Here is a 21506-nt window from a genome sequence, read left to right as displayed (position 1 = left end):
TCGCCGGATTTCATTGCATGGGGAGCCGCGTCGGCGTTTTGTTTACTTTTTAAAGAAATCACCGGCCTCTCGCCTGGTCTTTTTTCCTCGTAGCGGTCGAGCGCCATCATTCGACCTAGGAAACCGTGAAACGCAATGCGCGGCGGCCGGCTAATGCCCGTGGCACGTACCACAAGAGATTTTACATTGTACGTGCCGGGTTGCGCGAGTTCGCCTGCCGCTAATCCAGGGGTGTTCAATCTTTTAGCTTCCCTGGGACTCATTGAAAAAAGACGTGTTATCGACCGCACATAAATTAATAGCATGTTTAAGCCTTTCCGATCGGAGCACTTTGAGAGTGAGCTACCCGATTAGTCGTAGCGGTCAGTCGTTAATAAATAAATATATAAATAAGTAACTATATAAACATATAAGTAAATAAATAAGTAAGTAATTAAATAAATAAATAACTAGATAAATAAATAAGTAAATAAGTAAATGAGTAAATTACATGAGTAAATTTTGTTGAGCCGCGAGTTGGCAAGTCTGCGTTAAACCGAACACCCTTGCCATCCGCTACACAGTGTGATCACAGCTTAACCCTTTAGTTCCCGATAGCATCGTTTTAAAACCACACATTTCAATACCAGTAAAATGCGAACTGATGGACTAGTCGCGAAGTCACCAGTACAAAATCGATATAGTAATAGCCACTAATCTTTTTCGTAGAATAGCATTTTGTATAAAAATATTTATTTTCCTCAAAAATGACAAATTAGTTAATATAAATTGTGAAAATAAATGTATCTTTCCTAAAACTTTCTACTTGGGACTTAAAGTGTTAACACGTGAACCCTTTATGGTCTTATCAATTTTATATATAATAGTAGCGTCATGCTGGTCAGAATTAATTTCTTCAGAGTGTACAGTAACAACGTAACACTTGATTATAAACAGTAAATGAAATTTATTGTCTTTTTAATACTGCAGATGAACGTCATAAATAATTGCGTTTTATTTAACACGTTGCATAAAACGCTGATGTTTTGCATGGTAGTCGACGTGTTAACATAAATATTAGGTTCCACTCCATTAGAACGATAAAAGAGCTTCGGTGGCTGAGAGTAGGCACACGACCGCAAAGGGTTAAAGGCGAATGTAGCGATGTAAGCGGCACGCGAAACGAAAAAGTTGCAACCGTACGTAAACAATAGGTTCAACAGAGAAAACCCTTTTGTTGTTCATAATGCTTTAATGAAATTTCTTGCAAATGACATGAAAAAATTTCTTCTGAAAGGAGCGCAGAACCGAAATAGAGTAGCAAAATGCAGAACCGAAAAATTTCAGAATACAGAGAAAGTTCAGATTGGAGCTGCTGTGGAGAGTCGGCGTAAAGTTGTTGAGGTATATCGATGATAATAATAATATTGGATATATAATATCGATTTTATACCCATGTTACAACTGTTATTTTTCTGAAATATAATTTCTGCAATTTTTTAATTATAACTGAAATAATAATTATCATCAGTATTATTATTATTATTAAATATTCGAAACTGATATACCGAACAATAGTTACGACTTTATTTCGGTTTTCCATAACTGTTTCAGTCAGAACTGATATATTAGGTTGTCCTATAAGTTCGTTTCGTGCTCGGTCCTCAATGTTTGGTCTAGCAGAAACTTCGGAAACATTGCATTGTGAGGCTTCCGAAAAAATGAAGCAAGGTAATAGATAGGAATGTATTATGCACAATTCAATCACGATATAGAACATAAAGTACTGCGGATCCATTATGTATGAACAAAGCGACAAAAACTTTTGGGATAACTTAATAAAACAGTGTCGAGCAGTGATATTTTCGAAACCTTTTCAATCCCTGAGAAAAACTAAGAAAAGAATAAATGGACCATAGAACATCCTGAGCAAATACATCAATTGAATCAAGAAGTAAACCCACACGCACAGAAGCGCCCAGAAAACAGACCAGACCACGCAAAATTATTTAGAACAGTAATCAGACACACTAGGTCGACACACGAACACCTAATGTCGAAAAAACCTAATCCATGGTGTGACATATCTAACAAAAGATTCACAATGGAACACATGCTAACAGAATGTACGCAAATGAAAACTCATTGCAGCAGGGCCGAATACCAAATCAAATACAGCAACTCTTCAAAACACAGAGCAACCGAAACAAGCTGATTGGATTTCTCAAAATAGTGAACCTGTGGAAGGAAATCTAACAACTTGAGGGGAATGTCGCTAATCGCCGAGAAGTCGATGAGACGTTAAATAACGAAAGAGAAAAAAATTAAAAAAAGAAACGAATCATAGACGAATAGACCAGATGTCTATCCAACGCACGTTGCGTTTAAGCACGGACACACTGTATACGTTAGCTGTATAATAGCCACCATACTCCAGTACCGGTCGGACTAGTTTCACGCTTGGTTCTCCGTGCGGCCTTGAAGCGCACAAACTACCGCGGCTGCAAAGCTGCCGAGAGAAAACCTTTATGGTTTCTGCCTCTCCCCGTGGACCACGCCACGCCGCTCGTGCTGACCAGCGCTCTCCGCCTTCCGGAATTTCAGTCGCAAGATTCTATACAGGGTTCAACCGAAATACCGTCCGTTGCACGAGAGTTGGCAAGTGTAATTTTAGTTTGCTACCTGTAACCGTATTAGCGAATAGTAAATTAATAATAAAAAAAATAGTAGGAATTAGGAAATACAACCAACAGAGAATTGGCTGAGAAAAAACGAAAACAGATCGGTCAGCTGAATTCTATGTTGGTTTCATTTCCTAATTCCTAGTATTTGTATCACTAATTTGCTATTCGCTAATAGATTATAGGTAGCCGATTAAAATGATAAAACTGTTAACTGGAAAAACGCCTCTTACCCCTGTACAGCTAACCATCAAGTCATTCCTACAGAACACGTGAGCGCGAGGTGAGACCTCGCAGAAAAATAAAAAGTATATAAGAAAAATTCTTCAAACTCAATTTTCTTGAACATAAAGCTTTAAACAAAAAATTGTATTCTTTTTCATTGATTTATTTCTGCATGTAAATTCGGCTTGTTTCGTATTTTAGTACCACCATATCAGTGACACCCCGTATATTTGCGGGACCCGAATAGGCACGGGACCGAACGCAAATTACGGATCGTTTCCGAGGATCTCCGGCTACGAATGGGGATAATAAAACGCGGCCAGTCCGAGTGTTCGCCGCGTATCGGTACGGTAATAACTTGGTGAACGTTGGAGCAGACGCGAGATAGAAAATGGGAATTGCTACGGGGACACCGGAATTGTTCCTGTTGCGCTTTGTCGGTTCAACGAGGATTCTGCATGTGTCGATGGCCTTTGATTGTTGTACTGTGCTGTGAGCCCTTGTCTTGTAATATCACGTTATTTATATACTTTACATATTTGTGACGAAGGTGTCAAATATAGTTTAACAAATGCAAACGTCATTCGATTCGTTTCAGTTCAAATATATAATAAACATAATGTTTGTCGTAATATTTCAGCAATCTCTAAATAAAAAAACAAAATAGAAACGAAAGTGTTATCACAAGTTATCAGAATGTATATAGTGTATTGAAATAGCAGCTCAGGAATCGTCCAAACAAGAGCAACAAGATATTGTGAAATTTCAACAATTATCTGATTATAGATAGTATTATAATAGATGAAGTAGATTTTAATAAGTCCATAAAACGTTCTGCAGAAATTAGAAATGGAACGTAATGATATGGTACGATAGAAGACGTACGCATCAATAATTGTTTAAAGAGAAGAAAAATCGGTGCAAAATACTATTATTATGTACGGCGCATGTTTTAACTTTGTACAGGTTCAAAGCTACGGAAAGTCTTCGAGAGCCGCGCACGTGATTCAGTATTTACGTCCTCGATGACTAATCGTGCACTTTCTATTCCTTCGAACGTTCTTTTTTCCCTTTTTGTTCTCCACGCGCAATCGTAACAGTTTTAATGAAGTAAAAATTCGCGAACGGAACTCAACGGTATTGTGCTAAATAAAAAATATCTTATCCCCTTATTTCTGTTTGGTAATTATATTGCGAATTATTGTATTACATATTATATTATTTATATATTATTATAGCATATTATATATATATTATTATATTTGCCGTTAACTAACTTCAAACTACCAACACTTTTCGTCACGCGTATCCTCTGTTTCTTTCCAAACTAATTACAAGATAAGTAGTATAAACTTCAATGTTTTAACATTCTAAAACACTTGATTCGTTCTTTACATCTATAGTCGCATCAGATCCTCTTTTATTGACTCAATTACTTCAACTTCACAGGTTTCTTATGAATGCTGGTTCAGCAGTCAACGTACAGCGTATTAAAGAAAGTATTTATATTATATATAAGTGTCCGCATTTTCGTACCTCTCGATCGAACACACAGAATCCATCGTTATCACACTTTTACCACGGATAAAGGGTGGGAAGTTTACTATCCGAGGTAACAACAGAAACGCGTATAAAACGTGGAAGATTGTTTCTCCGAAGGCGGAACGGTAGTGGCAAGATATCCGCGTAACGGGACACCTCAGAGCATTCTATGCAACCTCGTGCACTATGACCTTAATTCCCTTCTTTCTGTTACGCGACGCTCCATTTTTTATCCCTTCGCCTTACCCTGGTTGCTTCGTGTAATACAATCGGAGAGTGAAATACTTAGCTCTCATCTGTGTACCGTGAATTTGATATATTTTTTCCAGTAAAGGTTTGTTTTCCTTTGTCATATGTTAAAGGATTGATCTGAGATTTCCCGATTTTATTCTTTTTAGTATGATCATACGGACCACTTTTATTTTCTAACTGAAGGTCGCGCTAGTCAACCATTCGGGTTAGGTCTGAGTTAGTATTTATTTAATATTTTATTATTATTATTATCATTATTATTGATACCTTATTTCTTAAAAAGAAACTTTACACTTTAGTGTATCAATCTGTAAATATTAGATTTTATCAAATCCTCTCCAGTGACCAATTCATTGCTTCGCAATTGTTGCAAGACTGTTGTATATTCATCATGCAATCCTTTCAGAATACAGCTAGATATTTGTATTTACCACTGAATGTCAAAATTTTGAGAGAAGTTGAAAAAGTGCGACAAGTTACGATATTGTGCATGCTGCAATAAATATTATATCAAAGGGCAGCGCGTTGTGTAAATATGTATTTCTATAAAGTAATCTGAAATTATATTAAACGTTTAAAATGAATTGAAATATTAACGGAATATCTAAAATTACTGAAAATATTAATTAATTATTTGAAAAATAAATATTTATTCCTTGTTAAGTATTTTACCATTATGAGAATTTAATAGACGAACAACTTATTGATTGCAAGTTGCGTAAAATGAGGGACAAGTGAGGGTTAAACTCATTCGCGAGACGTTCACTTCGCGATCGTTTCAACTTTCGAAGAGAAATAAATCGACACGAACGATTTAATATCTTTATTTACCGTTAATCCCGACGCCACGGATAGCAAACATCGATAGCTTTGATAATTATTTCAATGGTATTCGTCTTATTAAATACGTATATTCGACATTATGCTAATGGGACATTTTTCATTCCATTTATCTTCTCCGCCAGTGATCGCTTAAGGGAACCGTTTTTCTTTAATACGCCATAATTTTCGCTGTTTAATAGATATGAATTGTAATAAATATGGAAATACACGAAGAGGGAGCATTTAATTTCGAGTATTAAAGTCTTGATGATAATCAGCCTCGTCTGTTGAATTTGATCCTTATTCATATTACAGTCTTGAGGAATCACGTGTCTTGAAATAAAGAAATTTATTCGACGCGTTAATTTGACAATGATCGATAATGATTCCATAATAATTCGATAATAACCGAGATAATTAATCTTCGAGTAAATGTTTATTATACGATGAAAGAGAAAATGAAATATCAATTATTTCATTTATTTCCTTCTCAATGAGTTTCATTCTATTACTGACTACGTACATATTTATGACATTATGTAGATCTATTTTAAAAATCCCTAGATGCCTTTTCATGGTCTTTTTCAGGCGGACAAACAGATACAAAATTCAACAATTAAAAAAATTCAAAATTCAATAATTCAATACCTTAAAGCATCCAAAATTCAATACTTCAAAAATCAAATAATTTAATGCCTGAAAACATTCAAAATTCAATAATTCAATAATTCAATAATTCAATAACTCAAAACATAAAAAATCCAGTAATTCGAAGTTCAACAATTCAAAAAATCCAATAATTCGATTAATCAAAACATCCAAAATTTAATAATTTAATAACCCAAAATATCCAAAATTCAATAATGCAAAAAGAATTATTGAGTTCGCGGATAACCAAGACGTCGAATGATGCAGACCACGGAAAACAGTGACTCGGTTAATCGAAGTCCTACCGTGCTGCTATCGCTTCTAGCAACAAGCGTGTCGATTTTGCGCGAGATACACTGCTATAGAAATTCCAGTTGGAAGTCATTGCTGCGTCCCTTGACACATCCCGCACACGAATCCCGCGGCGGCTTCCCTATAAGGTCGGCCGGTGAACGGGCCGACCTTAAGGTACAGTTCACAACCGTTTACCTCAAGGATACCTGAGGCTGCGTGTCGGAAATGATTAACGCAGGCCGCACTTGGATCCTTATCTGCTGTTTACCCTTTTGCCTGACCTCATCGCTTTCAAACCGGAGGAGGATCCTCCTCGAAGCAGCGCGCGCCACGACACGCAACCATTAAGCTCCCTACACACGTTCAGACATGTTACGACGCATGCGTTATCGTTACGGTTCAAGTGATTCATCAGTTTACATTAATAATAGCCGGATAATATTAATAACAACAAATCGAAAAGGTTAAAGTGAATGATTAATTAGAATTTATCACATGAACCGGTGTGTATTAATTATTCACAATTATTACTGTTACGTGTATTAATTTTAAATATGATCGGTTTGAGTAAATATTTGTGAAAAAATAGTAGAAAACAGTGGTATTCTCTTTGAAAGATAAATTAAGTAAAAATAAATGAATAAATGAGCATTAGGAAATTTAGATATTTATAGGAATTACGTGTGAGTGGGTATGTAATGATATATTGTAAATAACAAGTAATGAAGTAATATATATGGTAAGACATATTTTTATTAAATTTACTGGGCTGCAGTAATTGGAATCCAGTATTGTTAGAAATATTTACTGATAAATGTAATTAGTACGTGTTGTTAATCACAGTGACCATAATATGTAGTTATTATTCATATCAGCCGTTATTAATATCAATATTAATATTAATATTAATTATTAATATTAATTATTAATACTACCTGGATTTATTTCGTGTACTGTAACATTATCACCAGAAATAAGCTTCTGAAAAACACCGACTACCAAAGTCACATTGAACTACAAATATTGCACTGTGTATATATCATGGAACCTGATAATCGTTGCATCGTAACATGTTTCTACGTGTGTAGGAACCTTTATAACGAAGAGTTCAACAAGAACACAATAGACACGTTGCTTTCGTGACGGTGGTCGAGAGTGGATTTTTTCCGGACGTTTCCGGAAATTATCGAGCAAATGAATGATTACTGATCGTTGCACGATGTTCAACTTCTCCAAAGATAAAAGCGTGTTTACACGTCAAGCATGGATATTATTGGAATCAAATATTTAAGTAGGATTAAAGATCATTGAAATCAGTTTCGATTTTATCTAAATGTAAATACATATGAATACTCGTATGTTGATTTATTCAAGTGAATGATTTTCCTTCGAATTATTTCATTATTTAACTGTCAAATGGAATCTTCTATTCTGTATTTTGTATTTGAACAAATACAAGATTCCAGGAAAAATTTCTCAAATCTTTTAGAAAAGTTTCAAATTTTATTATGTTAATATTGTAAATTGTGTATAAGCATAAGATTTCTAGTTCGATTCGAACACTGACCGTGCGGAGTAATTTCCAAATGAAAATTACAAAGCAAATATCGCTCAATTATTTTGGATGCAATTTTTATATCATTTTTCTATTATCAACTAATATATTCTGAAATAAGAGTAAATATAGATAAACTTAAGATTTGCCTTTGTTTTTTGGTAACTGATTAGGGACTATCCTAGCGAGCGCAATTATAGAAGAAATCATAGAGCAAGGGTTTAATAAAAATTAGTGTTACATATTACCTATAGGTTGAATCGAAAGATTATTTTATTGTTATCAATGTTTTGTCTTGAACTTCACACCCTGCACTACGATATCATCCGATTCGTGACAAAAATTTTCGACAGAATTTGACAAACCTATTTACTCTTTTTGTATACAAATTAAACATTATTTTTCTATTACCAATGGCTAATTTTAGTAAACGTATACACAGAATAAGTAACAAAGTCTTTTCTTTCTCTAAGAAATTATTATCGATGAAGTATTTTTATCAAACACAGTTGTGAAAGAAATCATAGAGCAAGAAGTTAATCAATCTGGTTGAAGCACGACAGGAATTTTTGGTTCCAAACAAGAGACCAGTGAAAAGTGGGAACACTCGCTTTCGTAGCTATGTACGTTTCATTCGTTCCAATTCTCAGGGACTCGCGTTCGCTAAGGCGACACGTATCACGGTATAATGAACGAGGGAAGAACAATGGAGAATACGTACACACCTGTCGCTAGGAACAGTGACCATGTTGTGACGGAACTCTTCAACGGGTGACAAATGTTTCTACTTTTCGACTATATCCTAGAAACGCGAAAATATTTTATTATTATTAGATAAACATTAATATAAAAATCTAGAACAAAATATTCGTATTCCTCGTCCAACTTGACAGTTAATTTTAATATAAAAGTATACATTTATAGTATTAGTTAATTGAATAAATAATCTCAATTTATTATTACCGAGAAAAAAAAATAAAAATGATAAAAAGCGATTTACACGACCTGAATGTAATTTTTATAAATGTACTGCTTTACAAAATTAAAATAACAGTGGATTGCAACCGAAAAATTGTTGTTTTTGAACTTTCATTACTTAGATGTTACTCATTGCAAATACATCAATTTTAACCCTTTACAGTGCCAAAACATTCTACGTTTTTTACTTTAGAAATTATACACTAGCAAAATAATAATTCAGAAATTTTAACACTAGAATTACCGAGCATTTATTATGATTGGTATGTAATCCGTATAAAAATTGTTACAATGCATTATTTTCAATTTCTTCGAACATTTGTTATAGAATTTAAGTGAAACTATTTATTTTTAATATTACTTCGAATATTCAATGCTTTTAAGGTATTAATAATTGCGAAACAAGAAAACTGAGACCAGTCATTGTGACTGCTACATAGTTCTAATGTTAATTGTGTAAGTGGAGTTTTGGGGGAAAAGAGTACCGCTGTATTATACACCTAAGATTTTTCACATTTTCCAAAAAAAAAAAAAATTTGTCAGTTAAGCAAAGATATTTACATTACAAGAAACATTAAAATTTCTTCCTTGATCCTATCGTAACAAATTTTTTTCACCGACGAGACTTTTTCCTTTATTCTTGTTCCCATAAAACCGCCCATGTATATCAGAATTTACATAAAGATCCGTGATCTACACAGAAGAATGTTCAAACTATACACCCGGTTCGTCGGTTTCTTGTAATTTGCGTCAATCTCGGGACACGCGTCGAGGAAACAACCGGCAATTTCGATTACACGAAACAAATCGCCGAATTGCGCCCGTTCCGATCGTCGGACACGCTTTCTCCTCGCCAAAGTCGTGCTCCGACTTTACGCAAATCTCTAGATTCTGGCGTCTCTTGATTAGAGGCTATTAAGATACCCGGTAAACAAAAATTACCGGACGGAAACTACATGTGAGACTAGGTATCTATTGTTTGATGCTACAGGCTATCTTATCAATAACGTGCTCGCGGTGATTCCCTGTTTTCCAGAGTCCTGCTGTAGGAATGTTCATTTAAGGATGTCGTTACATATTTATTAATGTTTTAATAAATATTTTAAACGTAAACATAAATATAAATATAAATATAAATATAAATATTTTTTATTGGGGGAAAAAAGTAGCATGAGGTAGTCGGATATAGCATAAATACTGTAGTATCAATACTGGAATATTAACACTAATATTATTAATACTATAATATTAATATTACAGTCTTAATACTCTGGTAAATACTCTAGTACTAATACCGTAGTACCAATAGTACTCTGGTATCAATACCCGAGTTCCATTACCCCATTATTCAAGTAATTCACAATTCTATCCAAAATAATAAGAATAAAACTGTTTAGAAAATACATAATCATCGTTATTTTAATAAACAAAAAAGAACAACGAATTATTTGTGAACAAAATATTTCTATTCTTCTATAAAAACACAAACAGTAGAAACTCTAAAAGCCAATTATAAACTTTATAACATAATGCCTTATGGGACCCTGGGTTACCCAAGTATTTACTTAAGTACATACTCGGCCATCTCACAAAATACTCGGGTGATTTTGTTCTAACCGGGTGCTCTCGCGGGTAACTCGGGTATTTCGTAAGTCGCAGCTCCACTCGAGGCGACTTCACCGACAGAATCCCGCTCTGCGACTTTACGTAACCGGCCCGATATCCTGCGCCGCGAGTTCTGGCCTTTCGACGCGGTTTCCGCGGCGCGGGACGCGGATTTTTACCCGTTCCGTTTTGAAAGCAGGAACCCGACCGAACGACGTCGCGGAACTCCTTTCGATTTACGATCTTCGGATTATGCAGTGGAAATCGGTCGCGCTCGAGCGGAACCAGGGACCGAGTCCCGGTGAAATTTCATCCTGTCTCGGCGGATACCGCGGAACACCGAAGATTTTCCGGATCCACAGTCACATTATAGGAAATTCCTTTTCAAAATACGGTAATCAATCGTTTTTTGCAAGTACTATCCGCAAAATCTGCATTTAACGCGCTGACCTCCACAAGAACATTGAGCGTTACGCATAACGTTACTTATTCTTTTAGGCTGCTACAAAAGTTTCCGGAAACTGCAGGGAAAATCGCAAATAAGTTTGAACTAACGATTTTCTTGTTTTTCAAAATATTCATACATTTTCCATTGTATAAAAAACCGTCAAAACTTTTGTATCGGTCCAATAAATTATTCTGGTTAGGGCGTGAACGATTAAACAAACACGTCGTAAGGTTTGTAGAAGCATATTCACGGAACTCGATAGTTAAAAATAAGACGCCACGCTCCCTATTTCATCGACCGCGGCCCGTTCTGCTCGAGATTTTTTCGCACGATAACGAAACGATCCGTAAGCAGCCGCTCGTGCTCCCACTACCTTAACAAATACCGGAAATTTGTGCAAGCACCTTAACGCTATCGAGCGAGAGATCGCATCGGTGGAACACACGAGGCCTCTCGATCCTCCCCCTCGATCCTTCGGCTCGTGGCGGCTGAACTTCATAAATAACTAACAAGGGAAGTTATCAAACCCGTAGATTCAAAAAGTTATGAAATTTTGTGTGTAAATAGAACACGTCAAGCCTGATAACATTAATAGAAAGCAATTATTTTTTCGTGCCGAATTTCACCTTTTCAAAGTGCAACTCCTCCAAGTATATCCTAATTGTCTACTTTTAAACCTTCGATTTCCAAAATCTAAATGAACGAACATCAGTTTTAAGTCAATATTATTGAATAATTAGTTTTATTTATTTAACATAATTTAATTCAATTTATTTAACACAATCATTTTTCTAAGAACGATAGAACAAACTGTACAGTGAATGTCCATAAATCTAGTTTTAAAAATAAACAGGGTACATATTGGTGTGATTGCACCAAACTCGACCTAAGCATTTCTCAAATAAATGTTTATAAAATCCAATATACGTCAGATTGAAGTGTTCCGTAAGCCCAAGTATCCTTAATAAAATTTTAGTTTAAGATATCATTTTTCCTTTACATTAAACAAATTAAATTTTAAATAAGTTATTTTTAATAAATATTTATATTATATATGTAGTGTTAGTCGCTTACAAAAAGCGTCAAAATTTTTGCCTCGGTCCAATAGATGATTGGCTTGCGAAGTCAGGCAGAAAGAAGGGTTTTAGTTGACGACCAAGGACTATCAAGCCATTTATCTTGCTTGTAGGGTCGCGGACGTTACCGCGTCCTCCGTTACCTCGGGAATCCTTCCTGTTTCCCGGAAGGTAATAATGGGTTACGTAATCGGATGAATTGGAACGATAAAAAATTCATTATCGGGGGATTAAACGGCCTCGGTATGCGAACAGCGAGGCGGCGAAGCACCTTGGAATGTAATAACACGATGTAAACGTTGTCGGAGGATGTGAATGGAATTTTTCAACCGAGTAATTGTGAATAATAATGATTGCGCAACGATGAAACATTTTGATCATTATGCAAATGAAACTTTGAACAGCGATTTTGTAAATTGACTTGCCTGTATGATGAATCGGATTGCAAATTGATGTTTGAAATTGAAGATTTAAAGCTTGTCTCGACGGTTTCGAATAGAGGTAGTATTTTACAGTTTTTGTTATTTTCTAATGAAGAAAGTAAAGTGAAATTTTCATTCTTTTCTTTTTGTTTATTCAGTATATGTGCGCAGTCAGTATTCTTCTGTTTTGTAAGAAATTTAGTATTAGTAAGAGGTCTTAATTGAACGTAAACCGATTAATGGTGATTATTTCCCTAATATCACGGAGAAAGTGTCCAGAAAGTTATTCAACGGAGAGAATCACTACTACGGTCGGTAATTGATTTCATCAAGGTTTATGAAGAGATATTAATTTGTTTAATCGGGGATTATGTATACTACTACCGATTTTGAATCAACTTGATTCAATAAATTCTTAAATTTTCTTCAAATTGTAAAATTGTAAAATTCTGAAATTCTGAAATTCAAAAATTCGAAAATTCTTATTTACTTTTCATTACAATGTTTCAGTATTCTCATTCCCTTATTGTCAAAGGGAAGACGATCCGATTCGCATCGGTCTACCCTAAACCAAAAAGAAGTTTCGGCTCTTGCAGGCCGTCTTTCAAAACTACTCGGCTATTAAATATGTTAAAGGCTAATTACATCATTTTGTAAAGACGTTTAAAGGCGTCCTCGGCCGTTAACGCGTTAACAATGGACGAGACGCAAGTGAAATATTCGCCGAACGATTGTACCGTTCCCCGTAAATTGGCAGAATCGTCGGTTAGGTGAATCAGCGATTACGAGTCATTCCTATGGCTGACGGCGAGCCGCATCGAAAAACCGCGGTGGGAAAAACTGGCGGGGATTGTTAGCCGACCTGAGAGATCGTCGTGGGACATCGACGTGATTCATCAAGACGCGCTGGGACGATTTAATAGCGCGGTGACCTTCGGGACGGCCTTTGCGCAAGTGTCCTTCGACCTTGAAGGAATCCTCATCCGCAAAAGCTTCGACGCAACAAGAACACCGAACGAGCTACTTTTTGTTAAAGTGTCACGCGATTAAGTTTCATCGAGTAGTGGACGATACCACGCGCTGGAATGATGTTGCATTGATGCAGTGGAATCATGACAAAATACGAGAAATAATAATAACGTAAAGGGGATGTAGGAAGATTTAATAAATAGAAAATAAGAAAGATAAAGATTATAATGGAATATTCAGAAAAGTTAAAGTAATAACGAGTGCGGAAGGAACTATAATAATTCTTGAGAAGCTGTGAACTTTGATCGTTAAAAAGATTGAGTCAATAAGATTTGAACTTACCAGAAGTAAAATAGAATTGCGTTAAAACTTTGTCAAATACTAAACACTAAAAAATTTCATTAAAATATCTAAAATTATTAAAAGCAAACTGCCAGACTCATTTTTTAGAAACCTTGTCGATGACCATTATTGACAAACTTATTAATCTCAGAAAAATACTACAAATTACTTTATATCCAATTAAATTTGAAACTAAATAAAAGCGTTTGTCAATTTCCAGCTACGTGTGATTTAACTTAAAACCGCAAAAAAAGGTTCATTTATTTCGCGCGAGGATAACGAACGACGCTTCCGGCGATCCCGCGGAACGAGGCTTTTCAAAATTCGTAATTCGAAACGGACGAACGTTTAAGGCGGTTAATAATCGATCACAGTCAAGTCCGCTCGCGGATAGCATAATGAAGATCCCCGGATAATAGGGTAACGAAACTCGTGGTCGTGTTTCCCGTGGAACGGTCGTTAATTCACCGCGGAGCCTGTGGGCGACACGAAATGGTCCGGCGCCACGGTATCCTTTAACTGACACTAATTTCATCCTGAAGAGATTCTGATTTACGACGACTTGTTCAACGAGTCGTGTTTCTTCTCCGCCGGAGCTTCAAGACGTTCCCCGAGGTTAGCGCTCTTACGATCGAACCCCATCAACTAGATACAATCGAAGGAAATTTTCATTTGTAACATTTAAATTTTATTCTACATTTTTAATTATAAAATTTAACTGTGATTCCTCATTATCATTTATAACATTCAAATTTTAGTTTTACTTCTCATCTATAAAATTCAAATATTATTCTTAATTTCCATTCACCAAAAGTAAATTCTATTCTTAATTTTCATTTGTAAAATTCAAATTCTATTTTTAATCTTTATTTCATAGTACTTATATCTGTATACTTACATGAAGCAATATCTTCAGAATAGATTCCACGCGTGTTAAAAATGTATATAATTACAAAGATAAATTTACTTTTTAAATATAGTTATACTAATAGCTACTTTCTATAGAAGTAACATAAGAACTGTGATATTAAGTAATTAATTGCTTTCTTATGTTTACAGCAAAAGAACAAGAGATACATAGTATCGTCAAGCTTTTCGTGACAGTCAACGTATTAATAATTTTCAAAAAAATAAGAAATAGTGAAAGGTTGATCAATTTTACTGCTGTTAGAGGAGATTCCCCCTTAAGCGGCGTTCACACTAGTTTCCTCGTTACGTCTCCGGAGAATGGCCCCAGGAAACGTTCGCTTTCCGAGCCTTACTTTCGCTCGACGCTCGGTGGAACCTTTATTGCTCGTTACCCGGACGTCTCTTTAATATGGAAAACGTGTTCCGCGACGTCTATGAGAGCGACGAAAATATACGCGCTTTCCCACGAGCGCCAGTGGCGCTCGTAACCAGCGGAAAACCACGGTCCCGAAATTTCGCAAGTTTTGTAACCGGGCTCCGGAATAAATTACACAAAACACGAACACGTGAGTACGTAATATGCGCGAATGGTAAAATAACGACCTTAACGAAGTAATAAACGTTCTCCGGTTTCCACGCGCAGTTTCTAGAAAATCACCTGATGAAATTGTTAATGGTGTGACTGTGGTTTCGTTTGTACTGTTAAACGTTTGCAAGGGAAATCATCCTTCAATTTTGACGTTTCTTTTTAAATGTTGTTGAGATTATTATCTCCAATAGTTTCATGAAGATTTTATTTGGAAATTGATGTTTATAAAATATTAATTATTAGGTTTGCTCGAAATGATTTGGTCAGAATTTAATCAGAAACGCATAACTTTGTGGATATATTGGAACATAACAGATTCAATATCGAACTTCGTATGAAGTTTTCATGCTAACTATTATTACTAGTAGAGTTTTTATTCTACGACTTGAAAATACAAGTAAAAATAAAAATAACAATTAAAAAGAAGATGAAAATAAAAATTAAAAAGAAGATGAAAATAAAAATAAAAACAGAAATTTAATATTACATTTCGTTGAAGTTCTTACACCAAGCCTCGGTGTCAATTGATTCAAATTGAATTTAATCAAATTTTCAATACATTAACAATAAACATAACTTACGTTTTACACTTTTAACAATTGCGTAATTCATATTAGGTGAAATTTTTCGTTCAAGAAAATATTAGGTCTTCTTAAAGTTCTGTCCGATTTTGCAGAAACTGAATCCACAAATGATCATCACGCTAGGAAGAAGTCATTAGTAACGATTGAAAGTACATAATTCAGTAAATATTAATAAATAAATTGGGAACGTATTATTTTCTCTTAATTCAAAAACGTACAGAACTTTCCAGTATATATACTTAATACTTTACTCGAGTCTACAATGTTTCCTAGTAAAACGGTTTCTATGCTGTCACTTCGTAAAAGCCCGAGTGCGCGAAGGATTCCGCGTGGAACTTTTACATGGTCAGGGGAAACAAGTTGCTCTTTCCTCTCTTATTTCCTAAACAGTTTGCAGAGGAACGGGCTCAGCGAGGCAGCGGATCCAGGGAGTTAATAAATCTCCGAGGAACCACGAGATTTCCTTCAATTTATAATTCCTGCCTGCCTCGTGGGAGGAAACGAAGCCGAGGCGGGCCGTAAATTCTAGGAAGCAACAGGGAACCCGCGCAATCAGAAGCGTTCGAAGCTTCTCTCGACTTTCTACAATCCTCTATCCCAGGAATTCTTCGCATAAACGACGGACGAGGGAGATCACGGCGCAAGACGGTCACGCACACCACCTCGCAAGAAACATTATCTAATTGACATGTCCAGTTTGATGAGCACTTATCCTTTAAATATTTTCTTAGTGGTATTGATAAGATTGTATCCATTTCACGGAGAATGACGTGTCGTAATAGAGTATTATTGATTATACAGTTGGAAATAACGGAATACTATTTTGTAATTTAGAAATTTATATTTATAACCAATTATTTCTCATCTCATTTAGAATACCAAATACCTATATTTTCAATTATTACTAGTGGTACACTGAATCCTTCGTAGAGGCCTATTTATATAACTATTCTTCTTATATGTATTTCCTTCTATATAAATAATAAAATATAAGTAATAATAAAGAAATAAAGAAATACATAAGAAATATATATGTTGTCAGGTATCAATATCTATGATGTAATAGTTTTTATAAAAAAGAAAAATGGGGCATCTCGCCCCAACTTATTGCTTATACGCATCAGGCTTGAAGGAGTCATCTAGTTAACTGTGAAATTTAGTTTGAAAAATATCTCATTGTGCACGCCATAAAATGAAATAATGAAGTGTATACCCGCCAAACGCAGGGAAAATGCATCTGTAATATATTCCAACGAAAAACTAAAACAAAACGAAGAAGAATTATACATTTATCTGACAAAAATTTATCGTTGAAAAAAATCAATACGATTTCACGTTTTAAAATGACGTGTATACTCGTCGAACACATTTAACTGGTTAAAATCGGACAAGAGCGTCGCGTCGCGTCGTGTCCACCATCGTGTCGGTTCTCTTTCCAGGCGCGTTGTTTCGTACCTCCGTAATTTGTGTGTTTCGAGGTCGCGGAAAGAAGAAGACCCGGTTTCGAGGCACGGGAATCTCGCGACGGCAGAAACGTGTCGGTCGAGTTCGAGATACCCCGACCATATCGACGACGAAGAGGTATCGGAAACAGGTGAGCCATACGCGCGCGCTCCTGGACCCGTTTCACCCTTTTTTTCTCTCTCTTCTCGTTCGATTTGACTCGGCTTCGATTCTCTTACAACGCGATCTTTAATCTGTATTACAGTGGACACCCGTAAAACGCGGTTAATACGTTTCCAACCAGCGTTTATTTTAATATCGATCTTCATAATTACAATATTTTATATAATACAACAAATCGTCTTAATAAAGTGCAAATAAAATTCAAAGAAAACGCCCCGTCAGCTTCCCAACTTCACGTTACGCGTTATTATTTTTAATACAGACCCACGTGAAAATAATATAATTTTCTTTACGCGAAATACATAGAGTGTCACAAATATGTGATGCTAATCCGGAACGTATTAATACGTTGCGCGTTGCACGAATTCGCATTACAGAAAGTGATGAACGAGATTTTTCTCGTATGACATGAATAATTGTATAAGGTAACGCATTTCGAATGATTGTTACAGTGCCAACTCTTATTTTCTGTGTTTAATGAAATATAAATATAAAATATAAAAGATATAGAAATGTGAAAGTATAGAATAATGTTTCATGAAATATAATATAAAATACAAAAAATATAGAAATATAATATATAAAAGAATTAGGAAACAGCAGAAATCGGTAACAGTGAAGAAAACAACAAATCCGATACTGCATACGTTGAAAATGGATTCATGCAATTTCTAAAGCGAATGCAACATATTTCATGCACTAATTCTTCAGACATTTTGCCAGTTTATTTTGGAAAGCACTGATCCGAAGCAAAACCTAATTAATCTGCCTACGCGATGGAATACGCACTTTTCCCACGGAAATCGTTAAGGAAAGCTACGGTACAGGTTTCATTTGCTATTAAAAAAATAACGTATTTCCGGAGAACACGTTGCTAGAAAACTGATCGGATTCGATGATCATTGGAGCTTTCAACAAGTTTTAATATGTTTGAATGTTCATCATGTTACAAAAACGTGTATCATTTCATATGGCAGAATGCATAGAATAAACAAATGGACAAGAAATTTTGTATAACTTTTACATTAAATCTGTAATACATTTTTCAATTTGATAATTCAATATTTTCTGCGCTCAACGAATATTGGAGAACATGAAACTGATTTTAAGTTAGGCAGTTGTTATATGAATAGTTTCGGTCCGGAATCGTGTAAAAAGTGAAAAATAATTCGTGTTAAATCAAAATTAAGTGAAAAGTAAAATATAGTTCGTATTAAATCGAACAAATCGCGTAAAAAATGAAAAATAATTCGCGTTAAATCAAAATCGAGTTAAAACAAAATTCGGTCCAGTGAAATTTAAGTAAACGCAAAGATTTCGGTGGTCAACGTAAGGGTTAATTGCAAGCGGGACATCGATTGTATCGGGAGAGAAGGCGCCGCCCCGCGAATTTGCAGAGTGCACGCGGCGACCCAGATTTTTCGAGTGTCCGGTAGCCTCGGCGTGGGATCACCGAAACTGGAACGATTTTTACGGTGATTCCTGACCGGACTCTTGTTCGTCTGGCTCTTAATTTATCGAAGATTGCGCGTCGATACAGGTTCACCGCAAATTTTAATAACGACGATGCATATTGGCAACTACCTTCGAAATCTCTTCATTTCAAAGGAAATTACCGAATATATTACATTGATGATACAGTTAGCACTTCGATTTTCATTCTCAACGATCGAATTTAGCAGTTCCAAACTTTTGTGATTCTCAATTCTTCGTGAATTCTTTTTCTGGATACACGTAAAATCATATTTTTCTGTAACAATAGTGTTTGGTAGATTAAAATTGATCTAAAAAAATGTTTGTTAGTTATAAACACAAATGTCCACAGTCTGGTCGTAATTGTTTTTGTTAAACGTATGATCTATAGAGAAAGAAATATTTAAATGTGCGCAGCTTTCAGTGAAATATAATTTCTCTGAAATAGCCTGTTAATATTGGATATTGATGAAAGGTAATATTAGCATATGCTATTCATAAGTCATCGATCATAACTATATTCATTTATTACGTTTTTTTTTACAAAACAAGGAAAACAATATTCCTGTCGGATTCGTTATTGCAATCCTCCATTTTCATTGCTTCCTTAAATGCTGATTTCAAGAAAGTTCTTCGATGCTTCACTAAAATAAAAACTGAAGCTTCACGATACTTCATTAAAAACAGTTTCAAAGCATATTTGTGTTCTCTTCTTGTTACAGTAAAATTTTAACAACAATTGAACCAAACAACGCGTCAAACGAAGTTTGAAAGGTATCGAGTAATATTTGATCGAATAGATTTTCAAACAAAACACTTAACCCTATGTGATATGTAACTTTTTTTTACTAAATTCTATTTTAGCTGGTGCTAACTCAATTAGCCATTGAATAAAATTAACACATTCGAAAATATGTACACTAAAATAGATGTCTGCAAGCTATCAACACTTTGTGGCAAAGGGTTAACCCATTGCCTTATAACAACGTGTCAGACTCGTGATGAAGATTTTAAAGAGAATTTAATATAAATATTACTTAACTCTTTTAGATTGAAATTAAACATTATCCTTCTCTTATCAATAATTGTACTTTACAGCGAACATAAACATAGAATATACCTGAAATTTTTCTCTGTGTTCAATAAATTATTACTGGCAAAGTATGTAGTTTTATCGATTATAGTTGAGAAATAAATCGTAGGGCAAGGGATTAAACGGGTTGCCATGACAGCAACCTTCCGCGATTTCAAGTATTGTAATATTTTTATATAACGACTTTATCAACAGGTCAATAAACTTCTCACAAATGTAATACGATGAATTTTAATTCTTCAAACAGGTTCCTCCGTTTCATGTCCGATCTTATCGTAATCGAGTGAGCAATTTAGTTCCGTGGCTTGTTTTTCTTTTTTATTCATGAAGAACAAGCACATTAAAGTATATAAATTATTCAGGTGAATAGCATGATGCTTGATAATTGAATATACTTTTACTAGGCTTAAATTGTTATGCATTATTCAGGTTGCGCTGAAACTTCACCGATTAAAATTGCGTTTGAAAGCAGCAATGTTGTTGATAATTGCAGAATATTAAACGAACATCGCAGAATCTTTACTACGATTTGAAATGTAGATTTGAAATTTTTTTAAAAACAGAGGATCACGTTATGAAAGTCCTTTTCGATAAGTAAATGCCTATTTGACGAGCAAATTTGATTTTAATATCTTCTTAGAATAATTATTTTTTCGAAATCTGTTAATCAAACAATGGATTTATTAATATTTTATTTTACTTTATTTTATTGTACGATACGACTAACTTGAAAATCTTTTTATAGCTTATGAAGATCTTTGGAAAACAACTTCAATAGCATTTGGTACATTTATCTTCTAATTTCAATGTAGTGTAATTAATACATTATACAGAAAATACAATTCTACTTTATTTTGTACTCTTTAAATTGGCTTCATTGCAACTACTATTATTGCAACACAAATTCATGTATCATTTTCTTCTTTTTTAGAGAAAAATATGTAATATTAACACTAGGTTTACAGACATTTATTCAATTATTCCTAGAAATATTGATGTTCGTTTAGATCTTGAAAATTAGGGGTTTAAAAGTACATACTAATACATATCCGTGTAATTGTATCAGTCGAAATTGTTTCATAAACCTAGTATTAATGATCATTAACGAATTTCAGTGGATTGATACGAAAAGGTTGATAAGTGTAATCGAATCACTTAAAGTAAATATTTATCCTAGACAATTAGCCAAATAAATTAGTGTTAATCGATTATATTCCCTGAATAATAATTAGTCGTTATTACATAAGCATTCCATCTATTTATCAAAATAACCTATCTTCATTTATTCAAAGAATTTAAGTGGAATACAATGCAAATAATACCAATAGAGTACCCTGTGCAACACTCCGCGTAATTAATAAAACGTACTCTTGCATATAATAACAATAATACGC

At 34.7% G+C, this 21506-nt stretch overlaps 1 protein-coding gene across 3 annotated transcripts in view; it reads right to left on the bottom strand.

The window, feature by feature from the left end:
• The window catches only part of CalpC (calpain C), an 80983-nt gene that overhangs the window by 50216 nt on the left and 9261 nt on the right, over window positions 1–21506 (bottom strand). Inside the window, exon 2 of one of the 3 annotated variants that reach the window (XM_031970463.2) lies at window positions 8720–8800. The exons of 1 other annotated variant lie outside the window; for it this stretch is intronic. In XM_031970463.2, the coding sequence (XP_031826323.1) occupies window positions 8720–8746 (27 nt within the window). In that variant the 5' untranslated portion in view covers window positions 8747–8800. The remainder of the gene's footprint in view (window positions 1–8719; window positions 8801–21506) is intronic. One more of the 3 variants, XM_031970465.2, reaches the window with a different exon arrangement.

Source organism: Nomia melanderi, chromosome 7 (assembly GCF_051020985.1).
Source record: "Nomia melanderi isolate GNS246 chromosome 7, iyNomMela1, whole genome shotgun sequence".
NCBI classification, from domain to species: domain Eukaryota; kingdom Metazoa; phylum Arthropoda; class Insecta; order Hymenoptera; family Halictidae; genus Nomia; species Nomia melanderi.
The sequence above is the reverse complement of the archived record's forward strand: the minus strand, read 5'-3'. Positions and strand labels throughout refer to the sequence as shown.